Source organism: Oreochromis niloticus, linkage group LG3, assembly GCF_001858045.2.
Source record: "Oreochromis niloticus isolate F11D_XX linkage group LG3, O_niloticus_UMD_NMBU, whole genome shotgun sequence".
Taxonomy (NCBI): Eukaryota; Metazoa; Chordata; class Actinopteri; order Cichliformes; family Cichlidae; genus Oreochromis; species Oreochromis niloticus.
The window spans coordinates 37,889,046-37,914,889 of record NC_031967.2 but is presented as its reverse complement, the minus strand read 5'-3'; the positions used below and the strand labels follow the sequence as shown (position 1 = coordinate 37,914,889).

The 25,844-nt window shown below is 40.5% G+C and overlaps 2 protein-coding genes across 4 annotated transcripts in view; one reads left to right on the top strand and one right to left on the bottom strand.

Moving 5' to 3' along the window:
* Positions 1-501: 501 nt before the first annotated feature.
* On the bottom strand, positions 502-25,844 carry LOC106099025 (uncharacterized). 3 transcript variants are annotated; one of them, XM_019351968.2, is made up of 3 exons: positions 24,811-25,844; positions 21,678-21,783; positions 502-2,092 (listed from the first exon to the last, which is right to left on the bottom strand). In XM_019351968.2, exons 2-3 carry the CDS (start codon positions 21,709-21,711, stop codon positions 1,203-1,205), a joined length of 924 nt encoding a protein of 307 aa, XP_019207513.1. In that variant the 5' UTR covers positions 21,712-21,783; positions 24,811-25,844; the 3' UTR covers positions 502-1,202. The 3 variants fall into 3 exon arrangements, with proteins under 3 accessions (XP_019207513.1, XP_025761314.1, XP_025761313.1); XM_025905529.1 differs by lacking the exon at positions 24,811-25,844 and adding an exon at positions 21,969-22,030; XM_025905528.1 differs by lacking the exon at positions 24,811-25,844 and having other exon boundaries at positions 21,678-21,901.
* trpc5a (transient receptor potential cation channel, subfamily C, member 5a) overlaps positions 23,361-25,844 on the top strand; it is a 194,224-nt gene continuing 191,740 nt past the window's right edge. The window contains 1 exon segment of the mRNA XM_003455011.5: positions 23,361-24,284. The gene's annotated coding sequence lies outside the window, so the exon portion shown is untranslated.

The window sequence follows — 25,844 nt, the reverse complement described above, 5'->3', positions numbered from 1 at the left end:
ACCATACAAAAGCTATATGCTGCTGGCAGCTGTTTAATTTACTGAGCAGAGCAGGCGACTCATGTAAATGCTGTAAATCTCATCCAGAGGCCATTTACTGCCTTCCCTGGTCTTTCTCCCAGCTCGTGTCCTTTCTCAAAAATTATCACTCACTGCAATCAGTGATGAACACAGATCAACTCAGATAATGTAGACATGTGTTCATTGTGTGAAGTGGATCAGAAATCTGTACTCTCCAGTCTAGTTACAGCTAAGCCTCTTTTCCATTACTACCTTCTCAGATTACCACAACTCGACTTGGATCAACTAGTTTTTCATTACAATCCAGTACTACCTAACATGTACTCATGGCAACTAATCAATAACCATTGATAAATGGCCATAAATGATCATGAAGCTGTGCTTATGGCCAAACAGCAAGTTTAATTCAATATACAACTCAACTACTTCTAAATTTGGGGAAACCTGCAATCAGCTGAGAATTCTCTTTCACTTGGATTATTGATGATGAAACATTTCACCCACAGAAACTCTTTAGTATATCAGTGCTATCTTGAGCTGGCAAATACCCTCTTGAAACATGTGCTTGGCTTAATAAAATGTGTTTTAACTGAAAAATATTATTTCTTAGCACTAACCAATTCTTCTGTGCTCTTAAAAAAAAAAATCTCATAACATTACAAAGGCAGGATCATTTCAAATGTTCCTATTACTATGCTAACGTGAAAAAAAACTAACTTCTTACCTTGGATCATCTTGGAAATATGCGTGGGACAGGCAGATACTCGTAAAATCTAACCATTGTCCTGACAACATTCAGAAACAAGTGGCAGGGTTTACAATACTGGGGGCTGTAACAGCACAACAATGTATTCCATATCTATATTAATTCAGTCATGATTTGCACAAATGATGGACAAAAGTTGAGAGAAAACTCAGTTAATAGCAACATATTTACTACATATCTGTTTCTCGACATCAGGATCAAGTTGTTAGCATTTAATGAATAGTGCTGTGAGTGTGAGTGTATGCTTATAAAGTCCAGTCTTAAGTGTTTTTATTTTCTGCATTTAAACAATCAATACGCTGGAAATGCATAGTTTGATTTAATCAAGAGTTTCAGTTAAAGCTTCACTAAAAAGCACAAATACACAGATGTTAAAAGTCAAAAATCTCCTTTATGATACGCACAATTTTCTGAGTCACTGACTGTTGTTCTTACAGCACAAAAACTTGCCTTCTCTGTAAAGAAACAGCAAAGGTAACACCAGACTGCTGGGAACATTAAACCACATATTAGATACATTTATGATACATGCATTCACTCCTCCTGACATGTTGACCACACCCCAAGCTAGACCCCCCAAGAACCTCGCCACCTGTGCTCCCAGTATGGCCAGAATAGTGTAGAATGCCCTGAGTTTGACTGACCTCTCCCTGGTTGCACCCTGTTCTCCTGGGCCTGGACGGATCAAAATGTAGAGAACAGAAAGGCTGCAGAAGGAGTTGATGATGAAACATAACACCACAAGGCTAAACATCAGGTTTACGAGCAAGTCTACCATCTCTGTCAGACCTGCGCTCACAGAGCAAAGCAGCCAAATGCAGCCAATGCAGATATTTCTGATTCTGACCCCTCTTTCATATTTCAGACTAACATAGGTGATGGGATAAACAACAGCCAGATAGCGCTCCACAGAGGTCAGGATATGGAAGAATGTCTCTCCTACCCAGGTGAAAGCAATAAGAGGCAACCCCCAAAACATTACGCTTGAATCATGTGAATTGATACCGTAAATGGTGAAGATACTTCCCAAGTTACAAATCAGCTCCATTACAACCACATGATAGGTGAAGCTGTCAGAGTGACTCATCGCAACTGCTGAGGAGGTGCAGCGCTTTCTCCACCATTGTTGGAGGATGAGGATCCAGAGAGGAAAGAGAAGAATGTTGAAGGAAAGATATGCTGTATAGATGAGAGAACCGGGTCTGGTGGTGAGGCAGTTGATGTATAATAGATGGTTAGACATCACCAGGGAGGAGGGTGGCTGAGAGAGAGAGTTGTTGGAGGATGAGGAGTTGGTTAGCATGTCTGGAAGAGAAAGAGCAACATGACACACAAGTAGATCGGAAGTATAGATTAAAACTTTCTATTTTTCTAGAAAAGTGACATCACCTCTGGTACAAAAACTGGGGTAAAACAGTGATTAATGGTATGAATCTTTTTTGTATTCTCCACGGTGAATTTTTAATAAGTTTTAAATAGTTTCGTTTTTGATTCGTTTCTCTCAAGTGAAGGTACGTTCGGTGTTTTATATTTGAATGCATTGTAATGTTTTCTGGCACAAATAGATTTTTGGGAATGACACAGTGCACTTTCTAAAATAAGACTACGTATAATATTGTTATTTAAATGAGATTATAGTAAGTCATAGAAAATGTAGGGAATATGTCGCCCTGACAACAAAGAAAACCGAGTGGCAAAAAAAAGTGGCAACCTTTGTATATTGATGCTAAATATTTTTTTAATTCTAAATCAATAAGCTGTTTGTTTTGGTTTGTTAGGAATAACAAAATACAAAAAATATTATAGCAATAAGACAACCAAGTAGTTTTTCGTAAAAGGCAATGAAATGTAAAAAAAGACAAAACCTGTCCCATGAGTGACTGGTGAAACTGCTGTCTACAGTGTGAGTGACTTGTTGTCCAGCAAATGCATTTACTGTTCTCAGCGATTTCATATTTTGCATGAGATCAGACTGAGGAACAATTATTTGCATTGCATTCAGGGAAATGTAAATCAGGAGGAGAAATTAATTTATAGAAACATGTAAGAACAGGACTTTTTTATCAAGATAATAGAAAATAAATAATAGATTAAATATATATGGTACACAAACTGCAGTGAACCTGTTTTGAAGATTTTAGATCTTTTCAGTTGTCTACATGGGTGAATAATATGATTACATGCAGCTTTAAGTTTAAAACCTCCCACCAGTCAAGTAAAGAATAATTTTTTTTTTTAACTGCATCAACCAGAATTCACCTGATTAGATAATGCCTATATAACAAAGAAAATATACAAACCTCACTATCTCAAGTGTTTAATGATCAGTGTTTTCACTCTATATGCACACTATATAGCAAGTTTCATGTCTTCTGTGATATGCAGAAAATACAATGCAAAATAAAGAAATAACACACAAACCTTATCCGTGTTTTGTCTGACCTTTCGTGTCCTGTATCTTGCCTCTGTGGTGCCTGTATTGTATTGGACGAATATTGCAGCCCCCCTCTATTTCTCCATGCATTATTTGCATATATATAAAAAACTGGATGACAGATGAATCCAATGTGATAAATGAGGGCAGCAGGGTGGCACTGTGCTATGGTGCTTAGCACTGTTGTATCACAGCAAGAAGGTTCAAATCCATCATCTGACTGGGTCTTTCCTGTGTGGAGTGCATGTTCTCCATGTGTTCGCCTTTTGTCTGCGTGGGTTCTCTCCAGGCACTCGGCTTCCTCCCACAGTTTAAAGACATGCAGTTAGTGGGTTAGGGATTCTAATTGTGCATAGGTGTGAATGGTTGTCTAGCTCTCTTTGTTAGCCCTGTGACAGATTGGCAGCCTGTCCAGGGTGTACCTGCGCTTAGGCCCCTCCTCAGTTCAGAGATGGTCATTCACTTTTCATGTAAATGGCCTCCTTCACTCCCCACTCAAACCAGCGTTGCTCTCTGTCAAGAACATGGACATCCTCATCACTGAAAGTGTGGCCACTGAGAAGAGGGTGCCTCATCATCTTTCACCGTCTCACAGTACAATGCTGTGATTGCAGTCATTCCCTAGCTCACTGTGAATGGTACTATTGACCAATGATCTATGGTCATGACCATGTTTATGTTAACGATCATGAAACTGACCTCACAGCCCACTGTTATTCAGTGGTGCTAGTTTTGGTCATTATGCAAATGTACTGTTTATAAAGTTGGGGAAACTTGCACTGAGACTGAAGAAGTCCTTTGGATGAGTGATGAAACATTTCTCCCACTAAAATTGCTACATCCAGATGAACAGAATCAGAATACTAGGATTTCCTGCCCTGGATGATTGAGCCTGTATCAAGAAGTCTGCTCCCACACAGGCCCTACCACTGCGACCTCCTTCCCAGTGCTTCGTTGCCGTTGAGCCCACTCTATAATCTGTCATGGTCAAGACGGAGGCTACAAAAAAGTACAAACGTGAGTCTCTGGCAGCTGACATGATCCGTCCATCCTCCTCACAGGTAGGTGCTGTTTTTATTCTTTGTGGCCAAGAAAGAAAAAACATTACAGCCATGCAGTGATTTATTGTGTTTTATTGCTTTGGTTTTATACTACTCTTTTATGCATGTTCATATATATATTTACATGCTTTTGGAGGTGTTTTTTTTACTTCCTACCCCTACCATAATCAAAGCAATTCTCCATCCTTGCTCACACTGCATAAAAGATGGGAGGTGAGGGCAGTTGGGACGAGTCACAGAGCATGTGCAGAAATGGTACAAAGATGAAGACTGCAGAGCTTCAGGAGAGAAACAGGAAGGAGAAGCCAGACAGATGCCAAGGAGATTGGCCCTGTCTGTGGAACTGGTGTCAGATATGGTGGAGGAGTTGTATGCAGTATGAAGGCCTTTCACAGCAAAACACAACCAGTGAAAGAGTGATTTCTGTGATGGTTGGCGCTAGAGCATCCATTTCAAGACTTTTGTACCTGTTCATATATTATATATGTGTAGGACTCTTAGCTTGGTTTTTGTTAGTTTTTTTCTCATTCTTTCTCATTTTTATCCTAAATAAATTTTATTTGCTCCTTGAGTTTTGTGCTGTTTGGCTACTACGACCCCTTTACTTATTTATTTTTTAGCTACTCTCCAGGTGATGGGAAAGGACCTCGTCCTTTTTCTTCATTACACAGTTTTTACCAATGTTGCCCACAGTAAGAAGGTTGTTGGTATCTGTGTGGAGTTTGAATGTTCTCCCTTTGCCTCCATTTGTTGTCTCCAGATACTTTCTTCCGTAGTCCAAAGTTTTCATTTTAGGTTTATTAGTGATTCTGATTTGGGCATAGACATAAAAAGCTGTCTATCAATGGGGTGTCCTCATAACCATCTGAACTGCTTATCCAATTCAGAGCAGAGAAAATAGATGGATTGTCAGCACACTGTTAAAAAAAAATGCAAGATCACGCTTTGGGATTGATAAAATGAATGTCTAATGATCTTCTTCTATATATAGAGCAGGGATGTCAAAACTCATTTTAAGTCAAGGGCCACATAAAACCCACACTGATCTTAAGTGGGCTGGATGACAGAAACTCCACTTTGTGTCAGTGTAAAGATGCTTAACTACAGATTTAATCCCAAAGACATCTTGATAAGATAAAGAAGTTAGATTGCAATCCAAACTGTCCCATATTTTTAAAATCAAAGCTTCAGTTAATTGATTATTTTATTTTATTTTATTCTTACCAAATTTTCTATAGTAGACAGTGAAAAACAGGAACTTTTCTGTTATTCTATTGTTAATCTATTTTTTAAACACTTCTGGCACGATCAGGTTGTAAAGCCTCTGATTATGGTTTAATAACACCAGAACATTTAAAAGCTGTCCAGAGTATTTCACCAAGCTCTCGAGCAGGTACTTAACTTCTGCCTTAAAGTTTAAAACTAAGGCAAGCTGTGCTTTGTGGTGCCTTTTGAGATGCATTAATGCTCATATCTAAACAGCAATGGCTTTAGGTGTTATTATTAGTGTAGTATATCATTATTAAATGTTACTGTAAATACATCAAGACTGATTTTTGGAGTACCATTTTATAACAGTTACTTATAGATCTGATGTTTTAGATGTACATAAGAGCAAATGATCTTGTGAACATTAAAATTACATGCATCTATACATTATACTGATGTGTTACTCAGCTGAACACATACAATGATACAATGGCTTCTCAGTTTGTAGTCTTTTGTCTCCATCTGCTGTCCGTTGTATGATTGAGCACCTGCCATCCTGCACAGTCAGGAGGTTCCCACATGTAGCAGATCAACTACAGCTTACATCTTTATAGGCTTTAACTGAGATCGACAGTAAATGTTTATGGGATTCATTTTTATTGGATTATTTTTATTACATACATACATATGTATAATATAGCAAGAAATGTCAAACTACTCTTGGCATTCTTCTGTCGGACGGCTGTCTGCAGCAATTGTGCTAATAGACGCAATAGTGGAGCATTAATTTCCAGTTTCTAGAAACTAATGTGATGTGTCATTGCTTTTACTTTTATTGACAAGGCACCTGATTTATTTATTAAGCCACCTTTCACAGAGGTCACTAGTGTAAGATGTTCCTGTCATTACTGGTCTTTGTGTATGCCAGAGTTTTATTGTCTGTCTTTGTGTACTTTGCTTAGTGATTGTTTGCGCTGCCCTCACTACTATCGTCTGTGTTTAGTAGGCCAGATGTTTTTAATTATCATCAGCCTTCTCATTGTATTCCTGCAATTGTTCACCTTTGTTGGCGCTATATAAAAAAGAATTAAAATGAACTGAACAGATTAGCACTGTTGCCTCACAGCTCCCTGTGATCATGATAAGAATAAGGGGAAGAGAATGGATGGACTGAATTGTTCTCTTACCCATACTGCAATATAGGAGTCCTTACCTGGTGCACATGTTAAATAGAAGCTGTCGAGCTTTGACAGTTTGTTTATGTCAGCTCATATTAGCTCTCAAATGACAGCTTAATATACAAAAACTGTGAGACTTATTTATCTATAACGAAATATATTCCACATAAAGATGTTATTTGATGCTGTAGTACAACACTGACATACAGTCTATTTTACTGTTTAAAAAAAAAAAATCTTCCATCTGAGTCTCTTGCTGAACAGCTATGGGCTGCAGCCCAACACCAGGGATGATTTTCTCTCCCTGCCTGGATGTTACTATAAGTGTGTTTATATAATTCTTCAAAAATCTCTTTAATGTCACTTCCCACATTAATCACTGCAGCTGCCAGCCTAAAATTGCTCTCCAGCTCCCAGCGGCTACACCAGCCACTTGGGTTACTCAGCAAATGTGATTATTTCTGTCAAAAAAATGCAGTGGAACTGAATCTACCTCTTTTTTTCCACTTTGGTTAGTTATCATGGACTCTTCCTCAATTTGTTCTCTCTTAAGCAAGCATGCATTCACAGTCTTGCCACTATATCTGTCCGCTCTCATTTTGCAAATGTAAAATTGAGGCGGCATTCATCAGATAAAAAAAAAAATCCTTTTCCGCTCCTCCCTCCCCTGTTATTAAGTATAATGGGCACAGGAAGTCGGGGGTTGATGGGATTGGCCCTGCTGTGTTCTCACGATGGGACGTTAATCTGTTTCCCAGCTCAGGTGAAAGGAGGACGGCTGATAACCTTGTGTGGAAGCCAGAATATAATACAACATAACAGAATTTGGTTTGTCTGCCGTTATCATTTCTTCACCCTCTCACCGCCTGATATCGATGCGCAGCAGACAGCAGTTTCACTTGCTCCAGATAAGTGATGCCTGACTTGGTATTTGCCCAACACTTAACTCGGTTACACTGAAATATTATTAGAAGCAACACTCCCCTCAATACCTGAATCACAGCCAAACATCATCTTGGAAAACCTTGCTCATCTTTCACCACTAACGGGTCAGCATGCTTCAGAGGTAAGTGTCTGAGGGAACAGCCTGAAAACTATGAAAATTACCATAACTGACACTTGGTAACATATTTTACTGTTTGCAAATATTTCTCGCATTTTTGCTAATCTCACATTCTGGCTTTTGGTTGCTTGATGCTTATGATAACCCTCTATTTGACAAACTGTTAAAATGCATTTTATTTTTATGGGTGATAACGTCTAGTAGTGGGGCCTAGTAATTCACATATGTGACCACTATCTGCAGATTACACATCTTCACTGAATCCTCATCTCATCTTTAGCTTTATGGCTTTAGCCCTCATGGTTTCTTATACTCTAAAATGAACAAATATAGAAGAGAGTTATTAGCTAATTCTGCAGAGGAAGCATGCTCATAACCCAGAGGTCAATGGACCAAAACCAATGAGTGGTTCTGATTATCGGGTTGATCACTAATGGAAAGGAAGTGGCAATAAAGTGAAGAAGAGTGAGGAAAGTAAACTCCCTAAATGCAGAAAAGACCAAGGAAGAGGAATATACAACACACTCCCAAATACACTTCCTTCCTACACACATCAGTCAAGATACCATCTGGTCTCAATTGATATCATCAACACCTTCTAGAAAAATACAGCTGTAAGTATCATCATTTCAGTTACAGCGTGACAAGGAAGCATGGCCCGCACAGTACATCTCAGGAGCATCCTTCCCATCTCAGCAGGACATTTACACCACCAGGAACATCAGAAGGACCCACAACATCTTTAAGGACAGTACACTCCCCCGACTCCCTCCAGGAAGTAGCATGTGAAAGCTGCTACTATCTGCCCCTCAGTTTCAAAGTAAAGAGATCTCTAGTGATCTAGTGATCATTTGAAGAAGTGCACATAGAAAGTGAGCTTGCAGTACTTAAATGGTCTGTTTATGCTGCTGTTCTCATCACAAAGAGTGCTGTAGGGTTAGCAAATGACGTCACATCTGCTGGCACAAGCTGGCACTTTGGTGTTGTTTCAGCCACTTGGGCACATCTCACATTTTGTAACCTTGCAATCAGATCGAGGACACAAGAATACAATCACGCCAAGGGCGTAGATTTGGTTGTGGCATTGGTGGGGACGGATAATTCAACCACCGAACCCAGACATGTACTACTGGTGCCCCACACAACAACTCAATGTCCACTATGTGAAGGAGCCAAACACATGTCTTCTCCTCTCGTTAACTGAGATAAACTGCTGGCATATTTGTTGTACATCTATACTGTCCAGTCTCTCCTGGTGGACATGACATACAGCAGCATTGTTTAATCTCATTTGAGTCATTGTTGACCTTAGCCATGTTTTTAGTCTTCTGAGGGCACTGCAGCTTCTTTCAGCCTCAGCCGAGGATACTGGGATGACTAAAAGCAGCCTGACAAGGCTTTCAACTTGATCAAACAGACCCCTCACCTCCACCGGCATTCCCCTAATGATAGTAGACACTTCTGTACTAGATGTAAAGGTATATTTGGATCTGAACATGGCTAGCTGAACCTTTAGACTCTGTCTGTTAATTTCTGGGTAACGATCAATAATGCCATCCACCTCTCCAGTGAGTAGAATTTCTTCCAGTTTCTGCAAGACACCTAGATCTGGCTGGTTGAACCTCTCCTGAAACTGAACATCAACACTATCCAGCACTTTGTAAAACTCTGCTCTGTAATGCTCTTCAGGTGACTTGGGAGTGTGCTGGCTAGCCCCGCCAGCATATCGTTTTGGTGGCCGTCTCTGGTGAGGAATCTGAATGGGCTCAATACCAAGGGAGTCCACCATTTTCACTGCTTTGTCAAACATCTGATGGAATCTTTCTTCATTTGTTTTCAACTGTAGAGTGGATCTGACACACTCTATTGAGCATCTCATTCCTGCAATGGTTGCAGTCCGTTTTTGCAGGGACTTGTTCAGACATTCTAGCTCCTCAATAACTTCCAATGCCATAAGAAGTCCAAGCACTGTTTTGCCCTTTTCAAACCTCTCATGCAATCCATTTGCCCTAGCACTTGTGCTAGATCCAGCTGCTGCCATCTCCTCCAAACTAGTCAAAATACTGTCATACTGAGACAGCACTGCTTTGATAGCAGTTCCCCTTACAGTCCACCTGGTTGGGCAGAGTGGTCTGAGTGATACTGATGGTCCCTCTGAATCTGCTGCAACTGCTGAAAACATAGCTTTGAATCTTCCAGACTGTTTGCATAATGACCCCAGATCATGTACCCACTCTAAAGCATCACGTATTACAGAACTAGCCTGACATGCAGCCTGTGTAATTAAGTTCAGGCAGTTCGGCCCACAATGCACATACAATGCCAGCGGCTGTTGTTTCTTCACTTCTGCCTGAGCACCTGAATAAGCTCCTGACATGTTCGCAGCACCATCATAGGTCTGACCTCTTAAACATGACATCGGCAAATTCAGCCTCAAAATCACATCCACAGCTGTTCTAGCCATCTCCACTCCAGTAGTTCCTGAAACCTCATATAAGCCTACAAAAACCTCATGTGGAACCAGGTCCTCATCCACATATCTAAAACATGTGGACTCTTGCTCTCTTCCTGTGATATCTTGAGTACCATCTATAATGATAGAGAACTGCAGGACAGATAGAGACTGGATAGTTTGTGCAATATTTCTGACAATGCAGTTTCCAAACAACTGCACAATCTCATTTTGCACTGCTGGAGTGGTATAGTCATGACAACGGGTCAGCCAGTCAGAAAGACAGACATCATCTTTGGCTTTATATTTTAAGTGTTGAAAGAGGTTACCATCTTCCTTGCCATGTCCTCGCAGTGCCAAACCCTGTCTGATAAGAAACTGCATCGAACCCACAATGCTTTGTAAGCAGTGTCTGGCATTTTGCTGTTGATTTGACCAGGCAGTTGATAGTTGTGAATTTATTGGAGCTGCTTCTTGAGCGCTAGCTGTGACTGCATGGTGATGGGATTGAGAATTTTGATGCCTTTCAAATCTTTCAAGAGCTTTCTTCCAGTTAGTAAACCCCTTTGATGAGAATGCAGGGTCTGCCTTTTTTGACATAATACTTTTCTGAACAGTATGTTTTCACACAGTAAAAACAAAGGCATGGCTATAATGAAGCCATGGATACTCTTTGTACCACCTCTCTTGAAAATGGAGGACCCTACTGGACAATGTTTGAACTGGGATGCATTTAGGGTTAGGCTGGTTTGGCTTATTGTCCAAAATATCTTCACTTGTACTCTGTTCTTCATTGTTGTGACCTTCACTGCCACTCTCCCTGACGCTCTCCCTGTTGCTTGCTACAGGTGTACTGGTTTCCTTAGAAATAGACCACATCATACAATTAGCTATACTGTAACACTGGTCATATGACAATACATAGCTTATGTAACTTCATGAGAACAGAGAACCTCTTATTGTAGATAGATTACAGTGGATATAAAAAGTCGACACACACGTTCAAATGCCAGCTTTTTGTCATTTAAAAAAAATGACAGCAAGTCAAATAATTTCACAACTTTCTCCACCTTTAATGTGGCCTATTATGTGTACAACACACTTGAAAAACAAATTTTAAAAAAAATCCTTCGGAGAGGTGAAGGAAAAAACACACAACTGAAATAAAATGGTTGGATAACTGATCACACCCTTTTACAACTGGAGTTGTGGCTGTGTTCAAATTTACCCAATTACATTCAAACTCTTGTTAGATGGAGTCAGCACACACCTGTCACCAATTAAAGTGCTTCTGATCAGCACCACCTAAAGTTAAGCTGTTCTAGTTGGTTTTTCCTGACATTTATGGAGCCACATCTTCCAGCACAGCCATGGGCTGCAGAGAGCTTCCAAAGCATCAGAGGTGGTCTCATTATTTAAAGATATTTGTCTGGTGAAGGCTATAAAAGAATTTCCAAGGAGTTAAATATACCATGGAACGCAGTGAGGAACATCCAGTGGAAAAGATATGACACAACAGTGACATTACCAAGAACAGGGCATCCGTCCAAAATTTAGGATGAGACGAGAAGAAAATGAGTCAGGAGGCTGGCAAGAGGCAACACTGAAGGAGCTGCAGGAAGTTCTGGCAAGTACTGGCTGTGTAGTACATGTAACAACAATCTCCCGTCTTCTTTATACGTTTGGGCTATGGGGTAAGGTGGCAAGACAGAAGCTTCATCTTAAGTCTCCCAAATGCATGTGGGAAAATGTGTTATGGTCTGATGGAACCAAAGTTGAACTTTGTAGAACAACACTACTCATCACCTAAAGAACACAATGACAACAGTGAAGCATGGTGGTGGCAGCATCCTGCTTTGGGGCTGTTTTTTCAGCTGGAACTGGGGCCTTAGTCAGGGTGGAGGGAATTATGAATAGTTCCAAATACCAATCAGTGTTGGCACAAAACCTTCGGCCTTCTGTTAGAAAGCAGATGATAAAGAGGAACTTGATCTTTCAGCACAACAATGACCCAAAGCACACAACCAGAACAACAACAGAATGGCTTCACCAGAATAAGACTGAGGTTTTGGAAGACAGCAGACATGAATCCCATCCGACATCTGTCGGGTGATCTGAAGAGGGCTGTGCACAGGAGATGTCCTCGCAATCTGTCCGATTTGGAGGGGTTTTTTTGCAAAGAAGAGTGGGCAAATATTGCCACATCAAGATGTGCCACGCTGATAGGTTGCTACCCAAAAAGACTGATTAGTGTGATAAAAGGCAAAGGTGCCGCAAAAAAGTATTAGTTTAAGGGTGTGCATATTTGTGCAACCAGGTTATTTTAAGTTTTTTATTTTATTTTTCCCCCCTTTAAAGGTTTCTGTTTGTTTTTCAGGTGCATTGTCACATAAAGGTGGAAGAAGTTTTGGAACTATTTGACTTGCTGTCATTTTTTTACATGACAAAAACCTGGCATTTGAACATGGGTGTGTAGATTTGTTTTATAGCCACTGTACATGTGTTTTATCCTCAGATTAAAATTATTATTATGTGCTTGATGTGCCTCCCCTTTGGCCCTGGTTCTTCCCCTCTGACTGCACTAGGACATATTTCACCTGATAAAATAACACATTGATTCGTGCCATATAAAAAGTGAGACATGTCAATTCAGATTCTTTGTCAAATATACACTAATGAATCAATTTACATCAGCAGCCTCACAACTGTCATGACAATACTAGTTCATCTATAGCACCAAATCATCAGTCAGTCACCTGTGACCTCGCCTCTTCACCTGTCACCTGATAAATAACAGTGAGACATTCCAAACACATGCAGTCACACATGTGCTTCAAATACAGTCATGAACCAACAAGTCATCATCCAATTTCACCTGTGATCTTGTGTCACCGTTACTCTCTGAGCTTTGTGTTGGTTCTTCTGTCACCTGACAAATAGGACATACATGACAATAAGAATAAAATGTGTAGCTGCTTCAGTGTTTCTGTCAGTTTGTGCAGATCTTGACTCATCAGTAATGTTTGTAGGGTGAGTGCATTTAAAAAAACAAATTTGTGCAAACTGCACTACAAGGTGGAATATTTGCAAAATCATGACTACCTCATGATATTTTGTCTCAAAAATTAACCCTATGAATATGTCAGTAGCACTAGGATGAAATTATTGTGTCACCAACATTTTAACGTTAGACATAATTCTAACAGCCTCTTTAAACTAATATCCTGGCTTGCTCGAGGCTGCCGTTTTCTCTGACAGTTTCAATCAAAATTAGAAATGTTACTCTGAGACTGAGATAACTAATAGTGCTGCCTGTTGTGCAGTTAGTTTCCAAAACATATTATTCATGGTTACATACAATTTTAGACTGATGTGGGCCAAAGCCTAGCATAGCCTGTAACGTTATTAGGACGGACACATTTTATGAGTGAACTTGACTTTAAGTGACTTACAGGTTTCTTTGAAAAATACTTTCTTATATCCAGGTTCTTCCTTTTTGCTGCCATCCTCCTCTCCTCCTTGCAGCGCAGGTTTGCCGCTGCTAAAACTAAACTGAGCTCCCTGAAAGGCACAGCCAATCACATTGGCCATATTTGTCACATGAGGTAGAGAACGTAATTTAACTCTTTCTGCACCGCTGGGTGAATGAGACGTTGATAGATCGGGGTTGTTTTTTTTCTTTCTATCGGGTTTGTTTTTCTTTACTCGAAGTGATCAAATTATTGGTGGGGACATGTCCCTTCCGTCCATGCCAAATCGACGCCCTTGAATCACGCTGATTATTACTGCCATTTGAATGATGTGTCAGTACAGAAGCTCAAATATTCATAAATCATATAGATGGAATTAATGAAACAGTTGGAGAATTCTCCTCCTTTATCATTTCATATTTCATATTCGTTCAGCAGAATGCTGCAACCAGCACAACCAATAATTGGCCCATTGGACCAAGCTCAACGCTGCTCTTCCTAATGTGTTTAAACTGATATATTTAAACCTAAACCATGATGCTTTCCTCACCCTGAGTAAATTGTGTGGCCAACCCAAATCAAGTATTTTTTTTAATGTTTACCACACCACAAGTGAAAACAAAAATGAACAATGAAACAAAGTATCAAACAGCAGCCTTTGGTTGTCATTTTATGCTTTTATAGGTTGGATCAGGCAGCAGAAACAAACAGTTAGCATGTAGTTGGAGAAATCGTTGACCAAAGCAGTAAAATAACTGGCTATAAAACCAAAATAATGACCTAAAAAAATAAATAAAGTGACTCTACAGAGATTCGAGTAACTACACAATACATTAAAATGAGAATTATCGTAAAAGTGACTGTTCCTGGAAAACCACACATCTCTACCTTATCTTTAAAACATCCTTGGAAAGGATGTGTACGTCTGAGCTCACACAGCCTCCAACAACTGCCTACAAGTATTTGTGTAAGATGCTGAAATGTAGTTGTGAGACAAAGTGCGTAGATAGACATAAGCCTGTGCGTGCGTCTATGAAATACGACAGCAAGGTGACTTTTTTGTAATCCACTAATTTGATTTTTTTCTTTTTTCATTGAGAACAACTCCACGGGGAGACCGAACAAAGGATGGAAGAGTGGGAGGATAAACGGCAGAACAGGAAGTGCCGTTTTGAAAAAGGGGACAAAGTGACACAGAAAAGATGGAAGAGAAGAGCGAGAGACAGAGAAAGAAAAGTGTTTCTAATCCTCCAGCCGGCTGAATTTTCCCTGCAAAGTCTTCTATTCACATGAGACCAGCTTTATGGTGTTATGTAAAGACCTCATGGAGTTAAGAGCCATTTCTTCCAACCTCTGCCCTCTACCGAAGATATCAAGCTTGCAACTATTTGAACACACCCCAGAGGCCACTCAGTAAGGAGATTATGTGTATACACTGATACAGAGACCATCAGACAGGCTTGAACTGGAACGACAGCTCAAATGTGCAACTTATTCTAGAATAAGCAGAATAAATCTGGTAACTGTGGGTAATGTAACATCAGCCCTAGTTAAAGAACCTATTAAACTGCATGTAAATTCAAACTTTCATACCTAGAGTGTAATTGGAGAAACACATAAACTTGAACAAACATTTATTTATGCACATTTTCACTGACTGACACCGGCACTTTTTGAAGTGATGCTTAACTATACGAAAATAAAATAAATAAATAAAATCCCCTTCTCAAATAACCTGACTTCTGGTTTCTAATTAAATGAACTTGGCTGAATCTGACTTTGCCAGCGCAGAAATGTTCTGTGCTTCTGTTGTTGAACTTCAGCTAAAGTTTGGTGACAGTTTCAGGGATTTACTGAAAAATTACTTCAACGTTGAATCAAAAGGAAGCTGCAGTGATTTGTAATTGATTACAGATTATATATAAAATGATTGAAAAGGGCTCAGAAAATCAGGGCATGCAGAAATGAAAAGATCATTTATATTTTAGAGAAACTGACAGCAGCATGAAATGGGTAGCGTGTCCTGTCTGAGTCGTATTACAGTGTAAACGCGCACCCAGATTAAGATTGCTGTTGTTGCTTTTTGACTGATCTGTGATGATGATGATGATGATGATGATGATGGCATAATCGCTGCAGTGGAGATTTAATCAGGCCCGTCTTCCCGTCTGTCCATGCCAACATCATTTGAAATTATGTGTGTGCTTAACGTAGCTCTCTGTGTCATTCATTTATTATTACTATCATGATTATTATTATTATTCCTTAGCACTACATTTAATTTCCTATTCTTCTGTCTCTTCACCTTTAAAGCTTCTGGCTTCTTTTCTCCAGTACTGAATCTTCACTCTTTAATTGGGTGTTGTCATGACAAGAGCAATAAAGCTACCTCTTTGACACACACACAAACAAACGAATAAACAAAACACTTGTGCATGTACATGCCACGTGCACTTGCAGGCCTAATTATCTGCTTGTCAGAGCAAAGCAAACCAGTGTGGTAAATCTCCCAGTTTAACCAGAATGTCAAGGCTGACGCCCCTCACCCCCACCCTCCCACCAATGGAGAAAAATAAGAAAGAGATAGCAGGAGTGAAGATGTTATTGAGGAGAGAGGAAATGAAATAAGAAACAAAGTGCGAAATGAGGACAAGGAAGAGACAAGGAGATGTAGGAGGAGACAGAAGAGGAGAAGACATAAATTAATGGGATTAAGAAAGGCGTGAAGGAGGATGTCCCTCTAGATTTATCTTCCTGCATGACATTTTTTGAAGTGAGATATATCGCTTTATTTAATCAAATTTCAGATGTTTCACTAAACAGATCCCTTTAAATTCATTTCCCTCAGAATGTGATGACTTTGTACAAATTGGTTTTCTGGGTGTCCAATAAAAGTATCTAAGGTGAATACTGAAATTAATACAAATAGAAGAAAAAAAGGGAAGATTTAAAACAAAAACAAGGTTCTGTTTAACTGGTCAGTTTGTTTTTGTCATGCAATACAGAGATTCACCAGCAGGTGAAGCTAAAGGTAACTCAACTAGAAAGAGAGCAAAAGTTTCAGTTTAGGCATTAACCCCAAATCTTCCTCCTTTCACCCTGTAAAGTAATTTTGACAGGAACTAATTAACCATTATCTTATATTAAGGATGTTTTTGGCTCTGGGTTCCCAGGACCAAGTCCTTGAAAGATTAAAGAACACCTTGAATGTTATATCTACCAAGCATCGAGTGCTTGACTCTTTGTACTGGAATCTTTGTAATTCAATGAGAACTGAAGGAGATTTAAAAGTAATTCAATGCTCCAGATCAGCTGTTAATCATGAATTTTTATTACTTTTATGTGTAAACGGATGTTAAGTTTGCAAAGTAGAAGCTTCAAAGAATGATAAAACTGATATACTTTTTTAATGATCCCCATCAAATGTGCAGGCTCAACCTGGGCAAAAGAAAGAGTTTCTTCTCCGATATTTATCTCGTCTTTGAATTTTATTGGGTCAGAAAAAAGTGATGGTTAAAGGGAAAACAGAGGGACTAATATTGCAGTTATTGTGCAGTGTGGTTGCAAATATGTACTGCATAGTGTCCATAGTGTGGCTCTGCTTTCCAAACAAGGTAAGAAAAGAATCTTCTCCAAGTAAAGTTTTGGGGAAAAAGCAAAGATAGTTGAGTTTAACAATGTGATATGACACTAAAAGGTTGTTTTCTCCTTTATCTGCTGAAGGCAGAAGTTTCTCTGAGCTGACGTTACATTCAGTTTGACACCTGCGTGTACGAACGAGGGGAAGTTGGGACATCAAAACAATGTGGGGAACCAATTATCCAAGATGCACTAATGCAAGCAAATACTTCATACTTGCCTTGAGATCAACTCAACTGCCTCAACACTGACAGCACTTTGAAGTGTCTGTTATTTATTTATTTATCAAGTATAATAAACTGAGATTATATTACAACCAAAACAGCAGCATTTCTTCGTGTACTTTTTTTTTTTATGCGTACAATGATTCACATTCCACAAAATGAAGTTGTTTTTTAAGGCTGTGCTTTACTTTTAGTAACTGGATTGGAAATGTTTTTTTGCTTTTATTTTGAAAATTCCTCCTTTTTGTGATTGTAGTTAATTCACTTTAAATTGAATGAGCTGCACTAAGTCAGTGCAGCCCTTTAAAAGAGAGGAGCCAGAGAAGGAACGGAAGAGAAGAGAGATGGATCACAGTCAAAGCTGGAACACTGAAGCCACGGTTGGGAGGCCATTAGAGGGGAGCTGTTTAGTCTTAGAGTGAGAGTCAAGCGGAAGGAACGGGGGAGTTGAGAGTGGAAGCTGTGGGCAGCGGTGTTGGCCTTGACAAACCGGGGGGAAGATGAGTAGAGACAGAACTACAACAGTTGGCAAAGTTGAGAAGTTGGAGCCACCAAGACTGAAGAGGAGGCCAGTGTGTCAGCAACCCGTTGTAATTGTTGAACAACCCCACACAGTTTGCCCGAGAGATCACATTATAAAGCCACAATTGAGTAATGATGTGCAAAACTCTTTATTCGGTGTCTGAACACAGCAGCATTTTTCCTGAGTAGAAAAACAAAGTGAGAAACAAAAATTGTGCCCCTTTGAGCAATATGGTTCATTTGAAAGCCATTTGAAAGAGCAAAATTTTGTATTGTGGTGTAGACAACTCAAAATGTGATGTCCCCATATGTGGACTCTTGGTCCTAGGAGGTTATTTCTTCATGGTGCACATTCATGAAGCTGCTGAAAATATTCCTCAGAGATTTTGGTCCATTTCAACATGACAGCATCACACAGTTGTTGTAGATTTGTCAGCTGCACATCCATGATGTGAATGTCCTGCTCCACCACATATCAAAGGTGCTGTATTGAATTATACTCGGGTGACTTTAGAGTCCATTCAAGACACCCGTTTGAGATGATCTGAACTTAGTAGTGTGTCATCATGCTGCAAGCAGCCATCAGAAGATGGTGAACTGTGGTTTGTAAGGGATGGACACAATAATGGACACAATACTCAGAGAGGCTGTGGCATTTAAAAGGTGCTAAGGGCGACCAAAGTATCCATCCGTCCATCCATTTTCATCATATGATCTTAGCTTAGGCTGCTGTAAGGGGTGTCCTCAGGCCAGCCGAGAGATATAATCTCTCCAGCATGTCCTGGGTTGCCCCATGGCCTTATTTTGGTGGGACATGCCTGAAATATGTCAACCAGGAGCCGCCAGGCGTCCTTGTCAGATGCCCCAACAACCTTAACTGGTTCCTTTCGATGTAGAGAGTAGTGTCCCCACTCTAAATCCCTCCCAGATTGCCGAACTCGTCACCCTATCTCTGAAGGGGAGGCCAGCCACCCTCTGGAGAAAGATTGCATGCTTCAGTCACGACCTAAAGCTTGTGACCACATGGTCACAGAAGCAACGTGTGCCAATAAAATGTCCCCCAGATAATTTTATCATGCAGCCTGGATTGTCTTGAACCACTAGTAAAGGGAGGATGGATCAGAGTTTTCACGTTTATGTCAAATTCTGACTCTTGCATCCAAATTTTGCAGCAAAAATCAACTCTTATCAGATCAGGCAAGGTTTCAAGATCTTCTGTGATGTGTCCCATAGCCTCAGCTACTCAATTTGATCACAAATTGTTACCCAGATTTTAAGTTGTGCAACACACTTCAGGAGCAATGACATGAGTTCCTTGAACAACCCCAGGAAATATGTTTAGATATCATGATGATAACATGATATCATAATGTCCAGGAAAACATGTGATGCTAATGGGCTCTAAACCACTCTGACCGGAAAGATGTGGTGACTGATTCACTATCAGATGAATCAGCTGTTGATCTCTGTGTATACTGTAAGTTTGTTCACCAATGATTATCTATAACAGCGAGGTTAACCGGGTCTCTTCCATTCTCTTGGGAACAAATTGTTTTTGTGATAAGATTGTTTGACCCACATGGCCTCTGAACAGCAAGCCGGTCTTTTCATGTTTAAGAAAAAGTAAGAATCTAATACAGCCGAGATGGATTAGAGAGCCGTACGTGAAAAATTATAAACATACATATTTCTTACTTCATTTATCATAAAGATGCAGGTTGTCTTCTGCCCTTCTGCTTATATGGTAGCATACCTAAAAGTGTGTGTGTGTGTGTGTGTGTGTGTGTGTGTGTGTGTGTGTGTGTGTGTGTGTGTAAACGCTGGTTAAGCTCAGACTAATCTATCGGGGCCAGATTCTACTAACACACACGCTTGTTCGTCGCAACGCTTTGGTTTAAACGAGCCGCTATTCTGGAAAATGTCACACACTTGTAGAGATGAACAACCGTCTCACGCCTCCCTCCGCTCTTATATCTTTCCACTCTTTTATCCATCTCTCACTTTTAACCCCCCAACCCCCTCCACCCCAACCCGGCTCTGTTATACATCCACCTTTTCTGCTACTAGTTTAGGCCTCCTTCCAGTCCTTTCCCTTCAATTTGTTCTTTCGTCATCTTTTAATCTATTTTCACACACAGACACACACACACACACACACAGACACACACACACACACACACACACACACACACACACACTTAATTCCACTCATGTCCATCTCCTTTTTGTCCCCTATCTCCTTTCTTGGCCTTATTTCTAACTCTTCTTCTTCTTTTCATCTTATCCTCCTACAATTGTTCCCTCCCTGTCTCTCTTTCCTTCCCTCTCTATCTTTCCATTCATCTCTTCATGATGATCCAGTAATTGAATCAGGCGTCCCATGGATACCGACTCCCACACACTGGGCAGAACAAACACACACACACACACACACACACACACACACACACAGTCCAGGAAAAGCAGGGGCAATGGCAGAGGCACCAGGTGTCTGCGTTATGATGGATTATACTTGCTACCATACACACACACACACACATACACAGACACACACACACAGATGTATTCATTCTTTTCTTTTGGAACATTTAGCATCAGACGAGATGAGCACAGGGAGTGAATCTGGTACGACATCAGTGTATTTGGAGGAGCTGAACTGTTACGTTTTGGTCTTCAAAGGCAATGACGTCAAATCTAAAGAAGCAGTTTTCTTTTTAGAGTTCGATTCCACATTTTGTGTGTGCACAGGACTAATGTTTCCCTAAAATAAAAAGACACTGAAATCATGTTGCATTTCCAACTTTATGGTTCTCGTCTCTCTGTCCCCCCTCATGATATAGAAAAAAGGGAATGTAGAGGCTAAGACCTGCTACAGTAAGTAAGGTCAGCTTTACTCTGGGTAAACCCCAAGGCCAAACAAGCTGCTCCGTCAAGACCACCACAGGATGTAGTCTCACATCAGTCTGGTCTGTGCTGGTGTATTTAAAAATTTTAAAAGAGAAAAGAGAGAACGTCTTCTTGCATTTTTAAATTTCTATTTCATACAATATCCAAACTTTTTTGTTTAATTGGGGTTTTTTTAATCAATATATTAAGTCTTGATGGGACACCAAGTCTTGGTGAAAACAATAAGAACTCATGGCCAGGTGGCAAACAATATCACCTCGCAGCAAGTGTATACCAAGTCTGCATGTTCTCCCTGTTCTTGTTTTGGTTTCCTGTCTGAGATTTGACCTTTAGAGTCACCCAAACATCCTAAGTTAACTGCACAATGCTTGCCCAATGCTCCTATGCCCCAAAGGCTGGCGTCAATTTTGCATCAAGGTGGGAAACATATAATTGTTTCAGTGATGTATAACTGCATTCTGTATGTACACCTGTCTGAGGTGTATAACTCCAGTGAACCAGATTTGGTTCAGCCTGAAATCTTTAACTAGTATTTTACATGTTTTAAAAAAAAAAAAATTTCTGGATTTTTTTACACAGTTTCAATGGTTTGTAATTAGAAAATAGATATTCTCTGTAAGTATTAACAACTTCTTGCTCTACAAGCCGCTTTATGGCATTAGTGTCCCTCTGACAGGACACCAGTCACCATGAAAATTACAACCAGCTGCAGTATAACACTTTACACACACCTGTGACCTCTTGTTGTGAATCTTTACCATCCATCAGCTGGTGCCATAGGGTAAGAGGTGTGGTACATCCTGGACAAGTTGCCAGTCCGTCACAGTAAATCTTTACCTGTTGATCATTAGGCATCAGAAAATCAACAAGGCACCAGTTTTGTTTCAAATAAAATAAAATGAAAATAGTTATCTCCTCAAACGTATCACTCTGTTTTCTGTAGTTCATAAAGGGGACTGCTGCTGTGCCCTTTATTAACTACAAGAGGTCACCGTTTAATTTCAGTGCACGTCTAACTGGACCTTTGCTTCAAAGCCTCCTTAGCATTCAAGCTGCGCCCTCAAATTTCCAGCTGGCCTCTGCCCTTGAGACCCGCCCCCTGGCAATGACTGACAGCTCTAATTAGCAAGAAGAGCATGGACAAAAGTCTCTAAACACTGTCCAGCATCAGAAAGAATACTTCAGTTAGTCCTAAGGATGTGATACTAATGTAAAGGAAAATTACTAACCACCTTCAAAGGGTCAGTAATGATCAGATTCCAGGCACCTATTAGTTGCCTACTAATGTTTAAACTAGAGGGGGAGGAACGGCAAAAGTAATGTAGCTGATTAAATTGCACAACTGCTAAACAAATCCACGACATTAAATCCATCCTGTTGACAGAGATGGTGCAGGGTAGCAGATTACATGTCATGGATTAAGACTTTAATACTCATATTTCAATTTCACCTCTGTGTAACATTTTAGACCATCACAGATTTGTACCGGTCTACAGCAGGGATGTCAAACATAGGCCCCAGGGGACCAGAATCAGTCCGGCAAAGACTACATTTCGGCCCACTCGGTGGCTTTGTAAAATGCTAACGAAGCCATAAATTTTGGACTTTAAAAATGTGTTTTAATACTAGTCCTTCATACTACATGGAAAAAAAACAACAAATAACTGAAGTCTACTCATTCGTTTTTTGTCACCATTGACTTTACAAATTTGTGGTTTTTTTAGAGATTCCACACACAAAAAACAAACATTTTCTGTGAATTAACAGAAATTTTCTGTTTTATAATTATGGAACAGTCAAGTCAACAAGCTACCAGAACTTTTTCTGTAGTTTTACACATTTATTTCCTATAATTTAACCCCAAACAGCCATGCTAACAGATTTCTTTCATTTACTTCTGCAATGTTTCTTTATCATGTGAAAAAACTGAGACATACTGTTGAAAATGCACTTTTCAGTAGCAGAAAGAGGGATTTCATTGGTCCGGCACACCTAAGATCAAAGTGAGCTGTATGTGGCCCACGATGTAAAATGAATTTCACATACTCGGTCTACAGGTTGTTCTAGGGGTGAAAAGTGATTTAAGAATCAATTTAAACAGGTTTTATTGAAAATAAGACAAAAAATGAAACAGATTATTTTGGTGTAGTGACCAAGTTACGAAAAAAATAGATACAAGTGGGTGTTTTTGCTTTCATTGCTTTTCTGAATAGTTATTTGTATGAAACTTGCTTTATGTGCGCTATTTTCTGAAATGTTTTTGGTTTTGACGGATTTACTTAAATGTCACGCTTTTCCCTTGTGTTGTGCTTTTATGAAGTTCGCATGCTTCAAAAATTCTTGCAACCATCTATTGATCTAGCTATCCATCCTTTTATTTGTCAGAGAAATGTGACAAATAAATGCAGGGTAAAGAGAATTCAGTATTCCCTGGCAATGAAAGAAGCATAAAGATCCTTAACTGTGTAATGAAATGCTGAAGCACCACAGGTTTGTTTTAACAACTCCATAATATAACGATTACAGTGCTGGATGCCTTATCAAACATTTGTTGAGCTCAGTAGAAAATATCAGCGTGCAAAGTCATTATTAAACACGCCTGTCACAAAAAAGAAAAAGACAACCATATAAATCAAAAAGAAACAGAGAGCAGCGTTTCTATTCCAAATGCAGTGGAGTGGAAATGGAGTGGATCTATACCATTTCATTTGATGGGGGTCAGCAGCGAGAGAGAGCGAGAGGGCGTGAAGTGATATCTGTCCGTGTCCAAACAGCTACGCTTCTCTGTGGAAACAGGACACCCTGCAAGCAACCGCGTGGGCTGCACTAAGACTCTACCTCGGATTTAAAAAAAAAATCATCACCTGTAGCTACACGATTTAGATTTCAGACACACACACACACACACACAGAACATCTCTCCTATCTCCCGCTGAAGCAGCCGCCGGCGTCAGGATGGAGGCGCAGCATCAGCAGCACGAGCACAAGCGTCGCGAGCCGCTCCGTCTTCGTCCGGGTGGCGCGAGGAAGACGAGCTGAAGAAGAAGAAGGTGGTGGAAGAAGAAGAAGCAGCAGAGAAGAAGAAGAGGAGGAGGACAAGCACAAGAAGACGGGTGGAAGGTGGAGGAGGAAATCCCGCGAGAAAAGAAGAGACAGAAAGACGGACAGACAAGCGCAGAGAACACAGAGAGTGAGAAAGCTCCGCACGTGAAGTGCGCGAGACCGGGGAGAAGGGAGTTAACATTATTTTGGAGGAGCGCAGCAGCCGTTTTTTTAAAATTATTTTTATTATTATTTTTCCCCGCACCAACGGAGAAACAAGATCTCCGGACAAAAAGGTAAGAGCCACCAAACAATGACTGTTTTCTTCTTCTTCTAAATCCGGCTTAAACCGGCAAACGGCGCGAATTAACACCTGTAAGCGTCCGTAATTGATTAATTGACTGGAGCTGTGGCCGGTTTAAAAAAAAAAATAAACAAGATAACTGAAAGGCTGCCTGGAAACGGCGCCAGCGCTCGGCTGTACCTGTTTTCCCAAAATTAAACGTCGGCCATGGTGTTGGAGCGTCAGTTTTAACATAAGCAAGAGCAGCAATGAAGGGCCAATAAAGCTGGTACTTTTACTGCTTTTATATTCGGCTTGTCCTCAACTAAGATCTGCCTCCACACGCCTGGTCTTAACAACAACAACAAATAAAAAAAAGACTGAAGTGTCTCAGATGTGCTTTAAACCCAGAGAAAGACTGAATTTGTGCCACAGTTCTCGTCCATCCCTCCCACATGTTCTGACTGTATTACACCTTCACACTTGAGCTGGAGCTGCTTTCATACGTGCTGATAAGCCAACCTGGATATGCTGCTTACCTGAATTCGTGCCGTGGCGTGTTACTGTTTGTGAATTCTGGGCACTTGGTCTGATTTAATTTAAGAATTTGAGAGTCTGCGGTTTCAATTGTGTTGCTGTTCTTGTCCTGTTCTTGCTCAGGCTGTTGCGGGTTGTATGTGTGTTGTTGCAGAGGGAGAGAGGTAGGGTTTGGCTGGGAGATGCTTTGGGTGACTGGTGGGTGGTTTATGTATCCTGACTCTATTGACTAATGCTGGAAAGAGAGGGGGTGTAGAGGGAGTGCGCGCGCGCGCGTGTGTGTGAGAGAGAGAGGGAGAAGGAGAGAGAGGAGGGCTGCAGAGTTTGTGTGGGTCTCTGAAGGCTCGGTTCTTGCGCGTTCGTGCGTTTTGCTTGTGCGAGATGGATGTTGTGCAGTGTTTTGGGGGGGGTGCACGTGTGAGTAGACTGTGCTTTTCTGTGTTCATGCTGACACGTGCGCGCGCGTATATGAGAGCACATAACAGAGGAAATAAAAAAATAAATAAATTAAAAAAAGTGAGAAGAGACGGATGGAGCTGCAGAACGTGCGCGTGTGTTGTTTTTATGAGTGCGCACGCACGTTAGCGCGCCACCGCGGACCCAACGGGTTTTTCCTGCATATTAACGACCCCCCCCCCCCCCCCCCAACACACACAAGTGTTTCCCTTTTCCTCCTGACGGGGAGCTTCGTTTGAAATGTTGAAATGTCAGACAAAACACTAAGTTTACACACACACACACAGACAACAGTGGCTCCACAACACGAACATCCAGCAGCAAAGGAACAATTATTGCACCCAGTTGTATCTTGAGATTTTAATTAATTGCGAAACATCAGCTTGTCAGCAATTGTGAAACGTTCATTTCAGCCCGAGCTCCATGCCTTTGTGAGGGAAAGCCGACATGTTTGTGTGAGTGGGGACAAAAGGACAGCAAAATAATTTAGATCCTCCTAATTATCACGAGTAATTACAACAGAAGCAGCAGCTTAATATTTGTTGCTGGAGCAGATTCGAGGAGACCTTTTTTTTTTCTT

Coding starts and splice junctions, on each gene's coding strand:
- LOC106099025 (XM_025905528.1), bottom strand. CDS start 21,894: ATGAACTACAGAAAACAGAGTGATACGTTTGAGGAGATAACTATTTTC. Junction 2,093..21,677: donor TTCACAACAAGAGGTCACAG/GTGTGTGTAAAG, acceptor TTTCTCTTCCAG/ACATGCTAACCAACTCCTCA.